At 42.7% G+C, this 15842-nt stretch overlaps 3 protein-coding genes across 3 annotated transcripts; 1 reads left to right on the top strand and 2 right to left on the bottom strand.

The window, feature by feature from the left end:
• Positions 1 to 331: 331 nt before the first annotated feature.
• Positions 332 to 1301, bottom strand: B0H65DRAFT_474016 (uncharacterized protein). Its single transcript, XM_062827226.1, has one exon. It carries the CDS (start codon positions 1086 to 1088, stop codon positions 609 to 611), a length of 480 nt encoding a protein of 159 aa, XP_062679871.1. The 5' UTR covers positions 1089 to 1301; the 3' UTR covers positions 332 to 608.
• Positions 1302 to 8570: 7269 nt separating this feature from the next.
• B0H65DRAFT_579053 (uncharacterized protein) lies at positions 8571 to 11280 on the bottom strand (the record flags this gene model as incomplete). Its single annotated transcript, XM_062830749.1, has 2 exons — positions 8571 to 9627; positions 9876 to 11280. The coding sequence occupies 2 exons, from the start codon at positions 11278 to 11280 to the stop codon at positions 8789 to 8791; spliced, it is 2244 nt and encodes a 747-aa protein (XP_062679870.1). The 3' UTR covers positions 8571 to 8788.
• A 989-nt stretch (positions 11281 to 12269) lies between these two features.
• B0H65DRAFT_276320 (WD40 repeat-like protein) lies at positions 12270 to 14466 on the top strand. Its single transcript, XM_062822811.1, has 3 exons — positions 12270 to 12406; positions 12587 to 13443; positions 13504 to 14466. Exons 1-3 carry the CDS (start codon positions 12382 to 12384, stop codon positions 14188 to 14190), a joined length of 1569 nt encoding a protein of 522 aa, XP_062679869.1. The 5' UTR covers positions 12270 to 12381; the 3' UTR covers positions 14191 to 14466.
• The last annotated feature ends 1376 nt before the right edge of the window (positions 14467 to 15842 follow it).

The following is a 15842-nucleotide window of genomic DNA, read 5'->3' as shown; positions in this document are numbered from 1 at the left end:
CAAGCCAAGCACAAACGGTTACGGCAACCGCTTGTTGGCCCTCTTTTTTATTTTTCTCAAGTGAGGGGTGAAATGGGATGCCCGTCTCACCTCACCTCGCTCGCTTTCTCATCACTCCCGTCGTTGCAGTGCAGTAGTTCCTTGGTTTCGAGGAGGGGCAGAGGGGGCAGAGGGGCAGAAGGGGGAGGGGTGGGTGTTGTGGTGTTCTTTCTTTTTTCTTTGCTTATTCTTTTTGAGGACTTTTCCAGATTTTGTGTGAAGATGCACAAAAGCGAGACTATATTGAATGCTCGTAACGATACAATACATCAATACATCTCTGCCATGGCGTTCCAATGTCATGACAAGCCGCGTGCCGCACGACAGAAAAGAGTCACGATCTGTCTCTTTCATCCAGGAGAAACAAAAACACAAAAAAGGCTCTCTGTTCGACGTCGAAAAGAGTCAAAGACAAGACATGATGAACATGGCAGAGGTGCATTTGCATCAAGCATTGAACATCAAAAGCATGCTTCGGCATGCTATGGCACATGCACATAAGCGGAGTTCTTTCTAAGCCCCGCCACATGATTCGACAACCTCACTTGAAGGTTATCGCCACGAGCTGATTAGCTCGATTTGGATTTTGAAAATGTCACGCATCTGAAGAGACGAGTCCTCTGAAAGTCTCCAACAGCCAAAAGCACGTTCAAGGGGGAGAGTGGAACTCTCTCACTCTTTTTTTTGCCTTGCGTTAGCGCAGTTACATGGTCCCTCAATCCCTCACGGTCCTGTCTCCGTTTACAATGGGTCCAGGCTACTTTGTCAATTGATGCGCAATTGAATTGTCCAACTGGCGCCGTGAGCGCTCTACCGGCGGCTGGAGCGGCGCTGGGGAGCCACCACGGCAGAGTGCGAACGTCGGACTTGGGGGTGGGAGAAGGAGGGAAAAGGTGAGGCGAGATTCGTGCGAGTCGCCGCGGAGACGCGAGATGCTTGATGGAACTTGCTTTTGACTGCCTTGATGCGAATGGGAAAGGCACCCGTTTGACCGGCAAAGGAAGGAAACAGAAGTTCGGCGAAGAAGGCGAGGTGTGAGAGTTGCGCATGATGTTGGATTCTGGCCGGTCGACGGTAAGACCCGACCAGCGAACGACGTCCCGCCCATTTCAAAGTTGCACAGGCGAGTGTTGTTGTCAGATTATCAGGGCATGCATGGATGGCCAGACTTCTGGTCCAGTATGTGCCTCCCTATCTGTATAACCTCATACACTACATATACAGTGCAGGAATCCCCTCATAACCATGGCTTGATAATTGGGCTATTTGACGATATTACTGCATAAGGACTAGCCTCTTAGAATCCCTAGTTCTTATACTTAAACCCTAGCACATTCGAAGAGAATTGGGATAAGGATCACTGGAATTAATTATTTCTTACTATATATCTCTTTAATCCACTTTACATACTTTCTAACAATTAAAAATCTAAGTATCGAATCGTTACGCTACGAAATATTATTTAGAAGTACTTATATTTAATATTTTTTCATTCCTCATTATTACCCTTATTAAATTTATTACTATAATTTTCTCTAAGGATATAATTAATATTATCAAAACGAATAAGACTTCTCGTCCTTATTTTAATACTTTAAATAAGTATAAGGATTAGGAAAATAAATTACTTAGTCTCGCTAAAGGTTATTAATTTACTAATTACCTTCTAAGTAAAGAATTAGCCCCAGTTTTTAATACCTTATACCCTTTCGATTCTTACCTACTATTAGCCGCCGCCTCGAACCGTATAATTAAAATTTAAATAAACCTGGTAAGGCTATAAAATAGCACCCTCCGATACGTTAAATCTATAAATATAAATTAGCTTACTCTAATATAATATATTCTAGTACTACTTATATTATTATAATTTATTCGATTAATAATATTAACTTTAATTATGAGAATAATAAATATTTCCTTTTTAATAATAATTCTATTAACTTCAATTTCTTCCGATTTAATATCGGTTATTCCGGCTAGCTAAATCTAAAGTACAATAAACTAACCGTTATCTTTTTTAAATACGGTCGAAACTATTAATAAATTTATCGCGGACTAAAAAAGGGACTTCACCATTTTATTAACTGACTTCTCGTCGATTAGCAAATATATATTTAATTTTAATAATTTACTAGTAACCTTCAATATAAAATCGTTAGCAATTTCAAATTATATAATAATTATATCAAAATATAAATATAAGAGACCATTTATATTAAATATAAGGCTAGTACCTTCGACAAATCGGGTATAACCCTAAAATAGCTAATTATATTTAAAAGAACCTATAATTACTATCCTATTAATATTTAAATTAATATTCGCCGTCGATATTACGAATATTTTAAACCTTTTACGAAGGAATTTAAAGGTAAGATAAGTAAATAAATTAATAGTTAGGATAGGATTATAATCTTCGTTAAATATTATACGATTCTAGAAATTATTCAAACTAATATTTAGTTTAACTACCTTTTTAAATATTTAAAAATAATTTGTCTCCTTTAAGTAGCCAGCGTTAACCGGCACTTTTTTTATAAATATTAAGGAGAATATATTAGACTTTCGAAATATATCTAGCAACTTCTATTATAAAGGTATTTTCGAAAAGATTCTAACCTTATTAATAAATAAGGTTTATAATATTAAGAGGGGAAACTTCGGAATAGGACCTACGTTAAATAAAGGTGATATCGAAGACGGGGACGCCTATTAAAATAAATTATATTATAATAAAAGGAAGCGAATTAAATTAATAAAATCGTTAAAAAAGACCCCTTTTCGTTATAAAGCGTATAAATAAAATATTTATTCTCTTAAAAAGTACTAGTATATCTTCCTATATTTAGTTAAAGCTAATTAGAGAGGAGGAAAAAAGACTTAGGAAGTTATTAAAAAAGAATTTATAAAAATAATAAATTATATAGAGAGATCGACGTTTATTATAAATAATTAGTTAAGTAACATAATATTCCTCTCTCTAATAAAGATTTTAAAAAAGATAATAATTCTAACCGCGATAAAAATTATTAGAGTGATTAGGAGAACGATAATACCCTAAATTAATTCGCTAATAAAGGCGTTTATTAAATTACTTTTAGCGTTAATTAAATGACCCTTTAAATAGGGGAAAGCGAAGATACAATTTACCCGTTTAAAAATTACGCAATATTCGACTTTAGAAATTCGTTATCTATATTTAATAAAATTATTCGTTTTATTTTATTTCGGCGGGTCGTATATAACGAAATTCTATAAGCTAGAAATTCGATTATTATTATTTAAAGGAGGAAAAGACCTAAGAGGTTAAAGTTAAAAAATATAGCGTTTATCCCTAATCTTATAACCAATTTAGTATTTCTCTAATTATTAAGAAGGTAAAATTATTATTAAGACTATAAACCACTTAATAATTATCTCCGCTCCCTAAATAATATACTCTTTTATAAACTATTTTTATAATATAGTTAAATTATTTTTAAAGACCTTCCCCTTACTAAAATTAGGACTAACTTTTTTATGAAACGAAATTAATTCAACTCCTATATTAATTATAAATATTATAAGAAGAACGGTCTTTTATAGTATTATCGGCTTAAATATTATAATTTTTAAATCTTTTATTACTTTTATAACGTCGAAGGAATACATTTTAAAGGCCCCTCTACCATTTAATATAATACGTATAGAACCGCGAAAATTAAAAATTAAATAAGATGAAAATAATACAATCAAAGCGATAAATTAAATAAAAGGTTAATTATCAACTTCTTTAATTATAACCCTAGTAAAATAAAGTATATTAGCGTAATATTAATTACTTATTGATATACCGGCTACGTTTAGGATTATTACTTTTAAAATAGGATAGTTCTATCGATTTTCATTTATTTTAAAAATTTGTTTATTATCTTCGAAAATTAGTATAATATTAAATTACAACACATTAAATACAATAACGAAATTATTAAAATATAAATTATTAAAGACTTCTTCGCTAGTAGAGGAGTTAAAATTGAAATATATATTCTTAATACTTAAATTTAAAATAGCAGGGTAAAATGTTTAAAGAGTATTATTAAAGAAAATGGGAAAACTATAATTATCAGTACCTAAATATTAAAAGATTTATAAATAGAAATTACTTTAATAATTATTTATTTAATAAATTACTTACCCTGCTACTTTTATAATTAGAAATCCCTATACGAACGATTTTATACTTCAATTATTCACTAACGTAGATTTACTACCCTTCGAAAACCAAACCTCTTATACTTTTGAATTTATAGTTATAAAGTTTATACTATAATTATAATTACCTAATGAAAGTAAGAAAGGCGAAAGAAATATAACCCAAAAGCGTAAATCGGTTACTTTCTTAATTATTTATCCTTATTTATCTACCGGATTTAAAATCCTTATAATAACCGTATTATTGATACTCGAAATATAATCTTTAATAAAGATACTACCTTTATTAAAAACGTTCTTAAAAAGAAGGCTAACTTTAAAATTATATTTAACGAATTCGCCGACTTATTTAGTAAAATAAATTAACTATACGAAATTTACAATTACTTTGGGAACCGAATTAATTTCGAAAACGCTTATATAACCGAACTTCCTAATAATTTACTATTATTAAATTTAATAGAAAGTAATAAAGAAATAGATGGAATTTTTAAACGGTATAACTTATTAAAAATATTCCTTAATTATATTTTTAACTATTACCTAACTCTTCCGGATTTACTACCGCCATCTTCCTTCTTTATTAACTTCTTTTAAAATACTTATTTAAAAGAAAATATTATTATAAATAAATTTACTTTACAGAAAGCTACCTTTAACGCTAGAAGACTTTATTAACTAATAATTCTCTATTAAAAGTAAATAAGTATTAAAGCCTAATTTAACTATTTAATTAAAGATAATAAATTTTATATTATATATTGCTACAACATTTTAGATTTATTTAAATACTATAAAGACTTCGATAGCTATAGAGAAATAAAAATTTAAATAAAAGTCGACACTAATAAACCTAAAATTTAAAGAAAATAAATATTTGATTGTATATAGGTTTACGTATATAAGTTTTATAAGAATAGGAAATATAATAAAATTAAAGCGAAATTCGTAATTAGAAGAGATTAATAATAGAAAATAGGGGAAGAAATTTATATTTCAATCCTCGCTAAAAAGTTATTTCGAACTATTATTACTATTACTACTCGGTTTAACCTCGAATTAATTTAATATAATACTATTAATGTTTTTATTAATACTAATTTTAACGAAGAAATATTTATAAAAATACCACTAAAGTATTAATAGGAAGGTAAAGTATTAAGAATTTATAAAATACTCTATAGCCTACGTCGGTCACCGTTATTATAGTAATACGAATTTACTAACGCTTTTACCGATAACGGTTTTAAACTTATACCTGAAAAGCCCTATATTTTTATTAAACACGGGATCTTTATCTTCTATTATATAGAAAATATTATCTTCGCCTACCCTAAACGACGAGAAATAGAAACTTAATAATATATTAGAGATTTAAAAGGGTAATATTATTTTATTAGAAGTAATAAACTACAATAGTTCCTCGGTATTAAAATTATCAGAGACTGGAGGGTTAGAAAGATATAATCATCCTAACGATTTTATTTTGAAAAGATTTACAACCTTAGTAATAATAAGCGTACAATTTTCATCCCTATAGTTAGCTAAAAACTAATACTATATAAAAATAAAGTATTAAAGAAGTCAATCTATCGATATTAAATTAAAATCGGTTTAATACTATACGCCGCGGTTATTACTAAACTAAACGTTACTTTTACAATAAGCTGACTAATTTGATACAATTATAACCCCAATCCAAATTATTATAAAGTAGCGGACAAAATATTATATTATTTCTATTATACTAGCGAATTAGCTTTAGCCTTTAGGAGTAATAACGTTTTCGAAATTACTTTAAATACTTCCTTTACTAACAACCTTCTTAATCGAAAGAATTCTTAAGGATTTACTATTAAACTCTTTAATAGTCTTATACACTAGGAAGCAACTAAATAAATAATAATTATAATATTAATAATAGAAGCAAAGTTATTAATATTTAGAAATGTAACTAAGGAAGTGATATTTACGATAAGGCTAATTAAATAATTGGTTTATTTTATCGATCCGATTCCTACTATTCAATATAATAATTAATTAATAATTCGCTTTGTTACTACTGAGAACAATAAACTAAATACTAAGCTCCATTATATCGATATCTACCGTTATTAATTATAATAGGAAATATAAAAAAGATATATTAAAATTAAATATTATAAAACGATAAAAATACTAGCAAACGGATTAATTAAAGTACTAACCGCTAATAAACACAAGAATTTGAGAAAATTACTATATATAAAATCCATTAAAAATATTAATATAGATAAAAAAGAAAGGAAATACGTAGATTTGGATGTAATTAAGGATTAAATTGGGAATAGTTTTATATAATTAGCAGTTTTATTCAACTTTGCCTTAATGCTTTCAACTAAAGGGGTATATTAGATTATTAGAACATATATAGATGGTTAGATTTTTGGTCCAATATATACCTCCTTATTTGTATAACCTTATATACTATATATACAGTATAAGAATCCCCTTATAACTATAGCTCAATAACTAGGCTGTCTGACGATATTACTATATAAGAACTAGCCTCCTAGAATCCTTGGTTCTTGTACTTAAACCCTAGCACCCTCGAAGAGGACGAGGACAAGGATCACCAAAATCAATTACTTCTTACTGCATATCTCTTTGACCCACTTTACGTGCTTTCTGACAGTTGTATAGGACAACACAACCTCCCCCCTCCACGGGAGCGGGAACCGGGACCGGGGACTGACAATCTCAGATGGTCAACTTGACAGGCTGTGCATGTCTCATCTTACGGAACTTCCCTCGACTCGAAATATCCCACACTTCCCGTTCAACATCTGCCTCACAGCCTCGGTCGACCCGCCCTGCGCAATATTCAACGGCATCTCTTCCTTTTCTCGAGGGTCCTTTGAGTCCTCGACTCCTCAACCCATCCCTTTCTCATTTCGCATCTCATAAGCCCTACAACCTAAAACTCAATGGTCTCGGAGATCCCTCGCGGTTGCTGGGGCTCTGCGTGGGCTCCCACGGCTCCTACGAGGTCCCCCCAACTTCACTTTTCACACCCCCGGCAGCGGCAGCGGAACTAACTGAAAGCCTGTGATATTGTTACGTCATGACAACTACCGTGACTAACCAGTCAAGGTCCGGACCCGTCTCCGGTGGTCGTCGGCGGGCGGCAAAGGACCACGAGCCCACGACGGTGATGAACCACTGAACCACAACACCACAGGGGCCAGGCTAGCGGAAAGAAATCTTCAACTTTTACGGCCCGATACCGCTTTTACTCAGTCGTAAGAGATTTACCAAAGGCGCTAGCTAGGAAGATGAGAGAATCCCATTGGACTGATTCCTCATATGCAGCTAATCCCGCCGTGCATATGCTTCCTTCTCACCAAAACTGCCAGGTTCAGTAAATCTCTTACGACTGGGTAAAAGCGGTACTGCAGAACTGCTTTTTGGGTTTTCAATTCCATGACATTGAGGAAACACGGTGCGGCGCTACCTCCACGAAGGGACGGGACAAGCAGCCGCTAGTTTGATGCCTTTAAACAGCTCCAACAGCGCCAAGATTTCTGTTAAAGTAGACGCTGGCTGGCGGCTGCTGAGGACGGGACATCGGGGTTCAGCGATCAGGCATGGATTCAGGGATACGCCGTAGCGCCCGTATGGACTGGAGGCTAAGGTCTAACTACCTTACATAAGGGGGCGGCGACCTGAGGCTATTCCCGCCGACCCTCGTCGGAGGTCCCCGACCGACTGGACGTCTGGACCAACTGATACTGAATGCACTTACGGCGTACCAAAGTAAAGATGAGATAACGATACCTACTAGCACATATTACAAGCAAAGTCCAGAACGCATGGAACCTTGCTTCGTTGCAGCATCGGCGCGGTGGCGGCGGTTACATATGTCATTATCGAGACCGACCGATCCCGAGGTCCTTGACGATGCTCTTGGGTTTGCCTGATTAGGTAGGTGTGATAGAAACAGGCGGGAGCCGCGCGCGCCGGGTGTGGTTGATGGCGAAGATTCAGGGGCATGCCGAGGTTATTATTTGTTTGTTTACTTCCATCTCGATTATCTGCGAGGGCTTGCGAGGAAGTGCTGTGGTGGTTACGACACGTACATCGTTCAACAACACCACGGGTATTCGAGTATGTGAGCATGGTGATTTGTCGCCTTGGGACTAGATTCATGTCTTGGGAGGAAAAGGAAATCAATATGTGAAACTCGTTGATGCTTGACCTCTCTTCTTCCTTGTTTAGATACAACATAGACCTGGGTGCAGAGAATGAAAGAGCATCATGCACCGATATAGTGGCCTTAATCGCTTTCACCTTCAAAAAGAGGTTTGGAAACTCTGTACTATCAAAACCAGAATGCTCCTCAGACGATATGCCCCAAAGGACTTCAACATCCCACTCGCTGCAGACACTCCGTCTCCCTCTTCCCCGTCAATAGTCAACTCCTTCCCTGGCACTCGTCGCCAACAACCCCGTTCTTCTTCCTTTTATAAAAAATCGCCTCTTATCCGCCATCCTGTCTCCCTGGGGATCTACCTCACTCACTCACGCTCTCCCCCTCCACCCAGTTCCCACTCTTCCCCCCTTCCTTCATCACCACCCTCAACCCCTCGACCCTCATCCCCTTATCCACCGCCTTACACATGTCATACACCGTCAAGGCGGCCGCCGACGCCGCCGTCATGGCCTCCATCTCCACGCCCGTCTTGCCGTAGCAAGACACGGTGGCTGTGATGTCGATGTATCCATATCCATATCCATATCCCGACTCCGACGAGCCCTCAACCGGAGCAGCAACGGGCCCAACAGGCATCAACTCAACCTCAGCATGCGTCAACTGAATCGGGTGACACAACGGAATGATATCCGGCGTCCGCTTGGCCGCCATGATCCCGGCTATGCGTGCAACGCCCAAGACGTCGCCCTTCTTCAGGGAGTTGGTGACGACGAGCGGGTAGGCGGTCGGGTTGGAGAAGTGCACGGTGCACCTGGCAACGGCGGTGCGCGAGGAAGGCGTCTTGGTGGTTATGGAGACCATGTGGGCTTCGCCGGTGGGGGTGAGGTGGGTGAGTTTGGGTTGCTCTTTCCCAGTGTTGAGTGTGGGTTGTTCCTTCCCGTTGTTATCGGAGGAGGAGGAGAAGAAGGTGCGGGTGGTGGAGAGGAGGCGGACGTGCCTGAGCCCTGGAGGAACATTGGAGGTTGGAGGGGGGACAAACATGCTGGTGCCTTGCAGTTTGCGATGAGTAAAGCTGTTGCTGGTGTTGTTGGTGGGAGGCGAGAGAAGGGAAGAGAGCCCGTTATGATTCCATTGAATTTGATGGCTGTTGCGGCCCGGAGACTGGAAGCGATGTTGGGATGTGGCATTGGTATTGGTATCTAGGTAGACAAAACTTTCTTAGTATGTCTACCATCTTTGAAGCTCAAGAATACGTCTACAAGAACGCTCAAGTATGTTTATTGGTCGTGATTTTGTAACCCAACATCTAGCAATTTAACCACTCATATCATACCACCCATATCATATACATGTGCCAAAACCTCAAAGCAAAACACCCTTCCAACTCCGGCCAATGTGCGAAAGAAAAGACAAAAACAAGCAGAAAAGGAGGAAGAACGTCACCCACCAATCAAGATCATTGGTCGGTTTTTCATGTTTTCAAGATCGCCAATGCCGGCGTGCTTCTCCTTCTTATTCTTGACAGCGATGCCGATGATATTCAGGAGCTCCTCTGAGTTGGGAGCGAGTAATGGAGAAGTGCCATCAGCGAAAGCCTGGCCTGCCTTTTCCAGCGCAGCCTGCCTCATCACCTCAAAGGCTTCCTCATCAATGGGTTCTCCCTGGTTGATCTTGCGCACAATATCTCGCAGAGAGACCTCAGTGTTGTCAAAGAGACACACCTTGATGTTCCCATCACTGGTGATACGCAGTCTGTTGCACGTCCCACAGAAGTTGTGCGTCATGCTCGTGATGAAGCCAACCTTGCCAGCAAAACCGGGCACTTGGAAGGTCTTGCTGGTGTCGTTCTTGTGACCCTGGATCCTCTGCAAGTCCGGGTACTTGGAGCGAATGAGCTCCAGCATCTCCTGGTAGCTGAACATCTTGCCCTTGTTCCACTTGTTGCCGTCAAACGGCATGTACTCGATGAAGCGAACCTCCACGTCCTTGTCCCGTGTCATCTCGACAAAGGGAAGGACCTCGCGGTCGTTCAGACCGCGCATGACGACGCAGTTGATCTTAAACTTGATGCCGGCGCCGAGGCGGTTGAGCTCGAAGATGCGATCGATGGATTTTTGCACAGCACTGAAGCCGTTCCGGCGCGTCATCAGCTGGAACTGCCAGGGGTCCATAGTGTCCAGCGAGAGATTGATGCCCGTCAATCCAGCCTCGACCATGGCGTCCAGCTTGCGGTGCAGCGAGAGCCCGTTCGTGGTGAGACATAGCTCTCGCAGACCGTGAGGCCGTAGGGCGCCTATCTGCTGCATCAGGGGCACGATATCGCGCCGTACCGTTGGCTCACCACCGGTGAGTCTAATTTTTGTCACGCCTTGGGAGACGAACAAAGACGAGAGCAAAACGATCTCAGGGGTGGTCAGAAGCTCCTTTTGGGGCGCCAGAGGGACACCCTCCTCCGGCATGCAGTACAGGCAGCGAAGATTGCATCGCTCTGTCACTGAGATGCGAAGGTAATCATGCTGGCGGTTGTAGGTGTCAGTCAAGAAGTCGGAAAAGGGTTTCGCATCCTTGAGAGTGTCCCTTCGTGAGGATGTTGGCGTGCGGGCTGCTGGATGACGAAGTGGCTCTTCTGATTCTATTGTTGGAGTAGAGAGGGGAGCCCCAATGCTGACGTCGACAGGTGCGCTAGATGAACCGTTCCGGACTATCGATGCTGGTGCCGATGTGGTTGTTGTTGGTGTTGCGGCTGCAGCTGTGGCAACATGCCGGGATGAGGGGATCGACGTCTTGTTAAGGTGCCATGTTCCGATGCGGACTCGGAGTCCTTGGGCCGCATGGCGAGCCACAGCGGACATGATTGCTGACTTCTTTTTTGGGTTGATTTTCTTTCGTGCTTCTGAATCTCAAAGAGCGTTTGGACAAGAGAGACAGAGAAAAACCAATGTGGTTGGAAATGGGCAAGCTAGTATGTGATGACCTCATCAACTCTATCTTAATCGATCGTTAGCTTGCAAGTCCGGGTACCGGTCTATCCGCTGGCCGGGTTGGACTCGCAATTGTCAAAGTCAGGGTTGGTTTGAATAAAAGAGATTTAACATAAAGCAGTTGCTGAAGAGGTTTACAATCCAGTATCGCAAAGTTCTAGAACGAAGAGGTGACTCAGCATGGCAGTGGCAATAATCTCACATCCACTGATAGATAGGACAATACACAAATACCATGACAAACCGTAGTCAGACTGCTATCGATTATCTCGGAGAAGATGGAGAAGTTGGTGGTTGACAAGGTTCACAATGGCACGGAAACCGGCGCTGGACTTTCACCCCGCACCGTGTTTGCGGAGAAAGCGGCGAACATCAAGGATTTCCCATGATAGGGCGCACTGACCACCTCTCCGATGAAAGCCTCCGTCTTGGCAGGGGAATCAACACCGCTGTCCGGCAGGCATCGCCGTGCACTTTCAGCTCGTTGACAGCTTGGCTGCTTTGGGAACGGGAACTCGGCCGAAGTCGGGAACTGTTCTGACTGTGTGCACCCCGGACGTTAGCGCTACCTAAGGTAGCGATAAGATAGCGTCCATAGTGGCCTGCCGCCCGGGCCTGCACGACACTGGACTGCACCTTTGAGCTTGTGACATGAAGGAAGGAACAATCCATTGAACCTGTCACTTCTCTTCTCATCAAAACTGTTGGTGATGGAAGTCACGTTGTTGGTCGACTGACTGTTCGCTGACCGCCTTCTAGTTGTCGGTGCCTTCCTGTTCAATTGCTCGCGTGTCCCTTTTCCTTTCTTCATCTAGGCTTTCTCTTCCCGTTCAACATCTTTTGCCGACTGGAATTGACCAACAACATCCGGCCAAAACACGCCCAAAAATAGCAGAAACCCACCAAAACAAAACGACAACTAAACGTGGACCACTCAACTACTTCTTGGGCCTGACCGACAAAGCGACAAAGATGTTGTTCTCAAAGAACGTAAAGTGTAGGTGAGAAAACATCACCACCACCACCACCACCACCACAACCACAACATCCACATGACCCCCAAGGCAGGGCCTGGACTATTCATGAGGATCGTCGGGAGCTGGCCTCGGAGCAGGCCAGGTTGTTTGCCAAACTTATTCCCACGGGCACCATGGCTGATCGATGGTCTGTTCAATAGCTTCGGCTCACTGCCTGCCCAGCCCTGATGGCCGATACATCGCGACTTTGTTCCCGACATTGATCAATGTCCGGAGCGTCCAGTCATGGGAGCCCATCCACGTTGTCAGACTGCCTCAGGACTTCATTGGCCCGTTCCTCTCTTTTCAGTGGTCGCCGTCTTCCCGCCTGCTTCTCGTTGCCAGCGTCGACCAGATTCGAGTGTTTTCTGCTCTGGATGCGAACTATCATGCCGCCATCCGAAACCCTGTTGCTCCCCATCTGAAGCCTACCTACGTTGACTTTGGCGCCTCGGATACAGAAATCTGTGTCATGGCCTCATTCGGCCTCAAGTTTGCCGTCTTTGACCTTACCTCGTCCAAGGCCACCGAGATCGGGAGCCCCAAGTTCTCGTCCTCCACGGCTGTCCGCAGGGGTTTCTCCTTTCGCCCTCAGTCCAACCACCTTGCCCTCCTGACCAGGACAGCTGGTAAAGATATGATTAGCATCCACGCTTTTCCCAGCAGGGAACTGCAGAGATCGTGGGCCCCTGACACTATTGATGCACAAGGCCTGCTCTGGAGCCCAGATGGGAGGTGGTTGGTCGTGTGGGAGTCGCCTGCCCTTGGCCACAAGGTCGTGTTCTACACGCCAGATGGCAACCTGTTCAAGACTTGGTCGGGCCCCGTCAACCCCACACATGAGGAGAAGGATTTTGCTCTGGGTGCCGGTGTCAAGACGGTGCAGTTCTCTCCAGATGCCCACCTGCTTGCTATTGGTGATCACAGCCGAAGTCTATCCATCGTCGATATGACATCCACCATGGAAGTGCTGCGGCTCCGACATCCCGACAATCTTGTCCCAAAGGGCACGCAACAGGTAAGAATGTAACACGGGTCCTGGCTCCTGCGAGTCAGACCAGCTGATGGAACGCAACAGATCTGGCAAGAACGAATCGGAATCTCTCACGGTCCTATCATGCATACCTTTATCCGAGCCTCTCAAGCTGTCTCTCCGCCTCCGAGGCCCCATGAGGCTGCTGAACAGCTGTCAGGTTGTGCTACCATTGCCTTCGACCTGTCGTCGAATCTCATAGCAACCAGGATCGAAGATTTCCCTTCGACTGTCTGGATTTGGGACGTACAAGCTGCAGTACTTCGTGCAGTTCTCCTTTTTCACGGGAGTGTCAGCACCCTGTCGTGGCATCCCCACGTTCGCGAGACTTTACTCATAAGATGTGAAGGAGACCACTATAATAGTGTCGTGTTTGTCTGGGATCCTCTGTCCGAAGGGCCTCAATCGGTCGATTTTAGCCAGCAACTGTCCGGGTTTAAAGCAGTTGGTAAGTGGCATGCCTCGTGGCTCGGTCTCGACCCATCAACTCCCCTGTCTATTTTCTACTCGGATACCCAAAACTACGTGTTGGCATCTCTCGCCGATTCGGACAGGGACTCTCTGCCGTGGATTAATCCACGCAACCCACAAGGCGGCGACGGCCCGAGCCGCGCTGAATCACCCCTTGAGCTCGTTCCAGCAACAGCAGACAAAGCAGACGAAGCAGATGCTTTACAGACTGGGGATGACGGTGACATGGTAATGGAGGACACATATGGCTACAAGCGATAGGCGATTTGTGCGAATGGTCTTATACAACGATCTCCCGTACCTGCCCGCATGTGCCTTGGCGCTTGTGCACTACCTACAGGAGATGTCCTAGATATTTCCAGGATACCCGACCCGGGAGTTTGGCCGATGTTCCAGTTCTCGTTACTGGCTACTTGGGAGCACGACGGACCAGCCGCCAACGTTGTTCATGGGTCTGTCAACCCTCGGTACCATGCTGTCAAGTCACTGTGACAGGATCCAAGACGCACCGCTTGGACAAATTAGGCTTTGGGCCCAACATCAGTGGCGTTTTAACGGGGACCCACGATGAACTGCCGCAGCGAATGACCCCCGCGCTTTGATCATCAGATGGTGGCAGGATGGTAAATCGACTCGAGCGACCTTCTGTTCCCAGAAACCTTACCTTTGCGCGTTCATCCCGCTTGCTAGCTCACATGTTTCAATGTTTGCCCAAAACCAGATTCGAATGACTCGTGCAACTGGCTAGCTGACGATATCCGGAAGTGAAAACAAACATTGTGGTTCGTACTCGGAATAAATTGTCCCAACAGGATGACCGTCCGGCCTTTGAGCCTGTTCGAGTTACTTCATAACCCAGAAACCGCCTTCATCTGCAGCTGCTGGCGACCCGGATCTTACCGCTGTATCTTTTCGGGCTTCGATCGAATTCCTCTTACAGATGAAAGTCCAACCAGCGGATGCCAGTTAGACTCCCTCACGTTCATAAACACAGGTTGGCAGACAGACGGACCCTTGCTTGCATTCACCTTGTCTTACACATAAGTTAGAGCGTCGCCAACCATGGATCGCCGTTATAACCTGCCTCGCTTGACACTGAGACAGTAGCTTGACAGGCGAGACAGGTTCCATCTCTTGAGCCGCAGCTGTACGTAACTCAGTGGGTCCCCACCGTTTTCAGTGCCCTTCGGGTAGTTGACAAGCTGGCATCATACAGTTACGAAACGGCGACCACGGGAGGTGGGTGGGTTGGTGGGTTACCTACAAGCCGCACAACTCACGAGCTTCTATAGGTGCTGCATCACGCACTTCCGTAACGTGTGTTTGCGTTTCCAGTTCTGCATCCTTGAGACTATCACGGCGAGCACGGATACTATTGCTGGCCTGTCGGGACCGCACACATTGCTTTTGGTTAAGGGAACATTGTGGGCGTCGAGACCGATTCCAAAACACCTTTGCTGTCGAACATGTCTTATTCCAAGAGGACACGGAGTAGGATTGCTTCTGAGGATGACGTAGAGTGGCCAAGAGGAATCCCCTTTCCCATCCGCAAGTGGTCATGGTTTCGTGCATCATTTTATCAGATGTGATCAGTTCAACGCACGGTTCGGAAGCCAAGTCGACACCTCCCGGACAGAGGTTGAGCAGGATGTATTGCCCTTAGTGATCCTCTTCAGAGGAAACCTACATTGACGCCGGAAGGCCGCCGTGCCTCGAGGACCAGGCGACGGCAACCTTCCGTTGCATGCGGTTGGACCCCCGAGATGTGTACAGCTTTCGGATTTAAATAGCTGGCCGGCGTCGATTACGAACTTGATGATGACACGCAGTCTCAGGGGTAAGAGAGTTGTCAAAACGTCGGTCTTTAGTCGGAACCATAATTCGTTAAAACTGAGCCAGAACTTCCTGACAGC

Source organism: Neurospora tetraspora, assembly GCF_033439725.1.
Source record: "Neurospora tetraspora strain CBS 560.94 chromosome Unknown B0H65scaffold_6, whole genome shotgun sequence".
Taxonomy (NCBI): domain Eukaryota; kingdom Fungi; phylum Ascomycota; class Sordariomycetes; order Sordariales; family Sordariaceae; genus Neurospora; species Neurospora tetraspora.
This window is presented reverse-complemented; position numbering and strand designations above follow the sequence as displayed.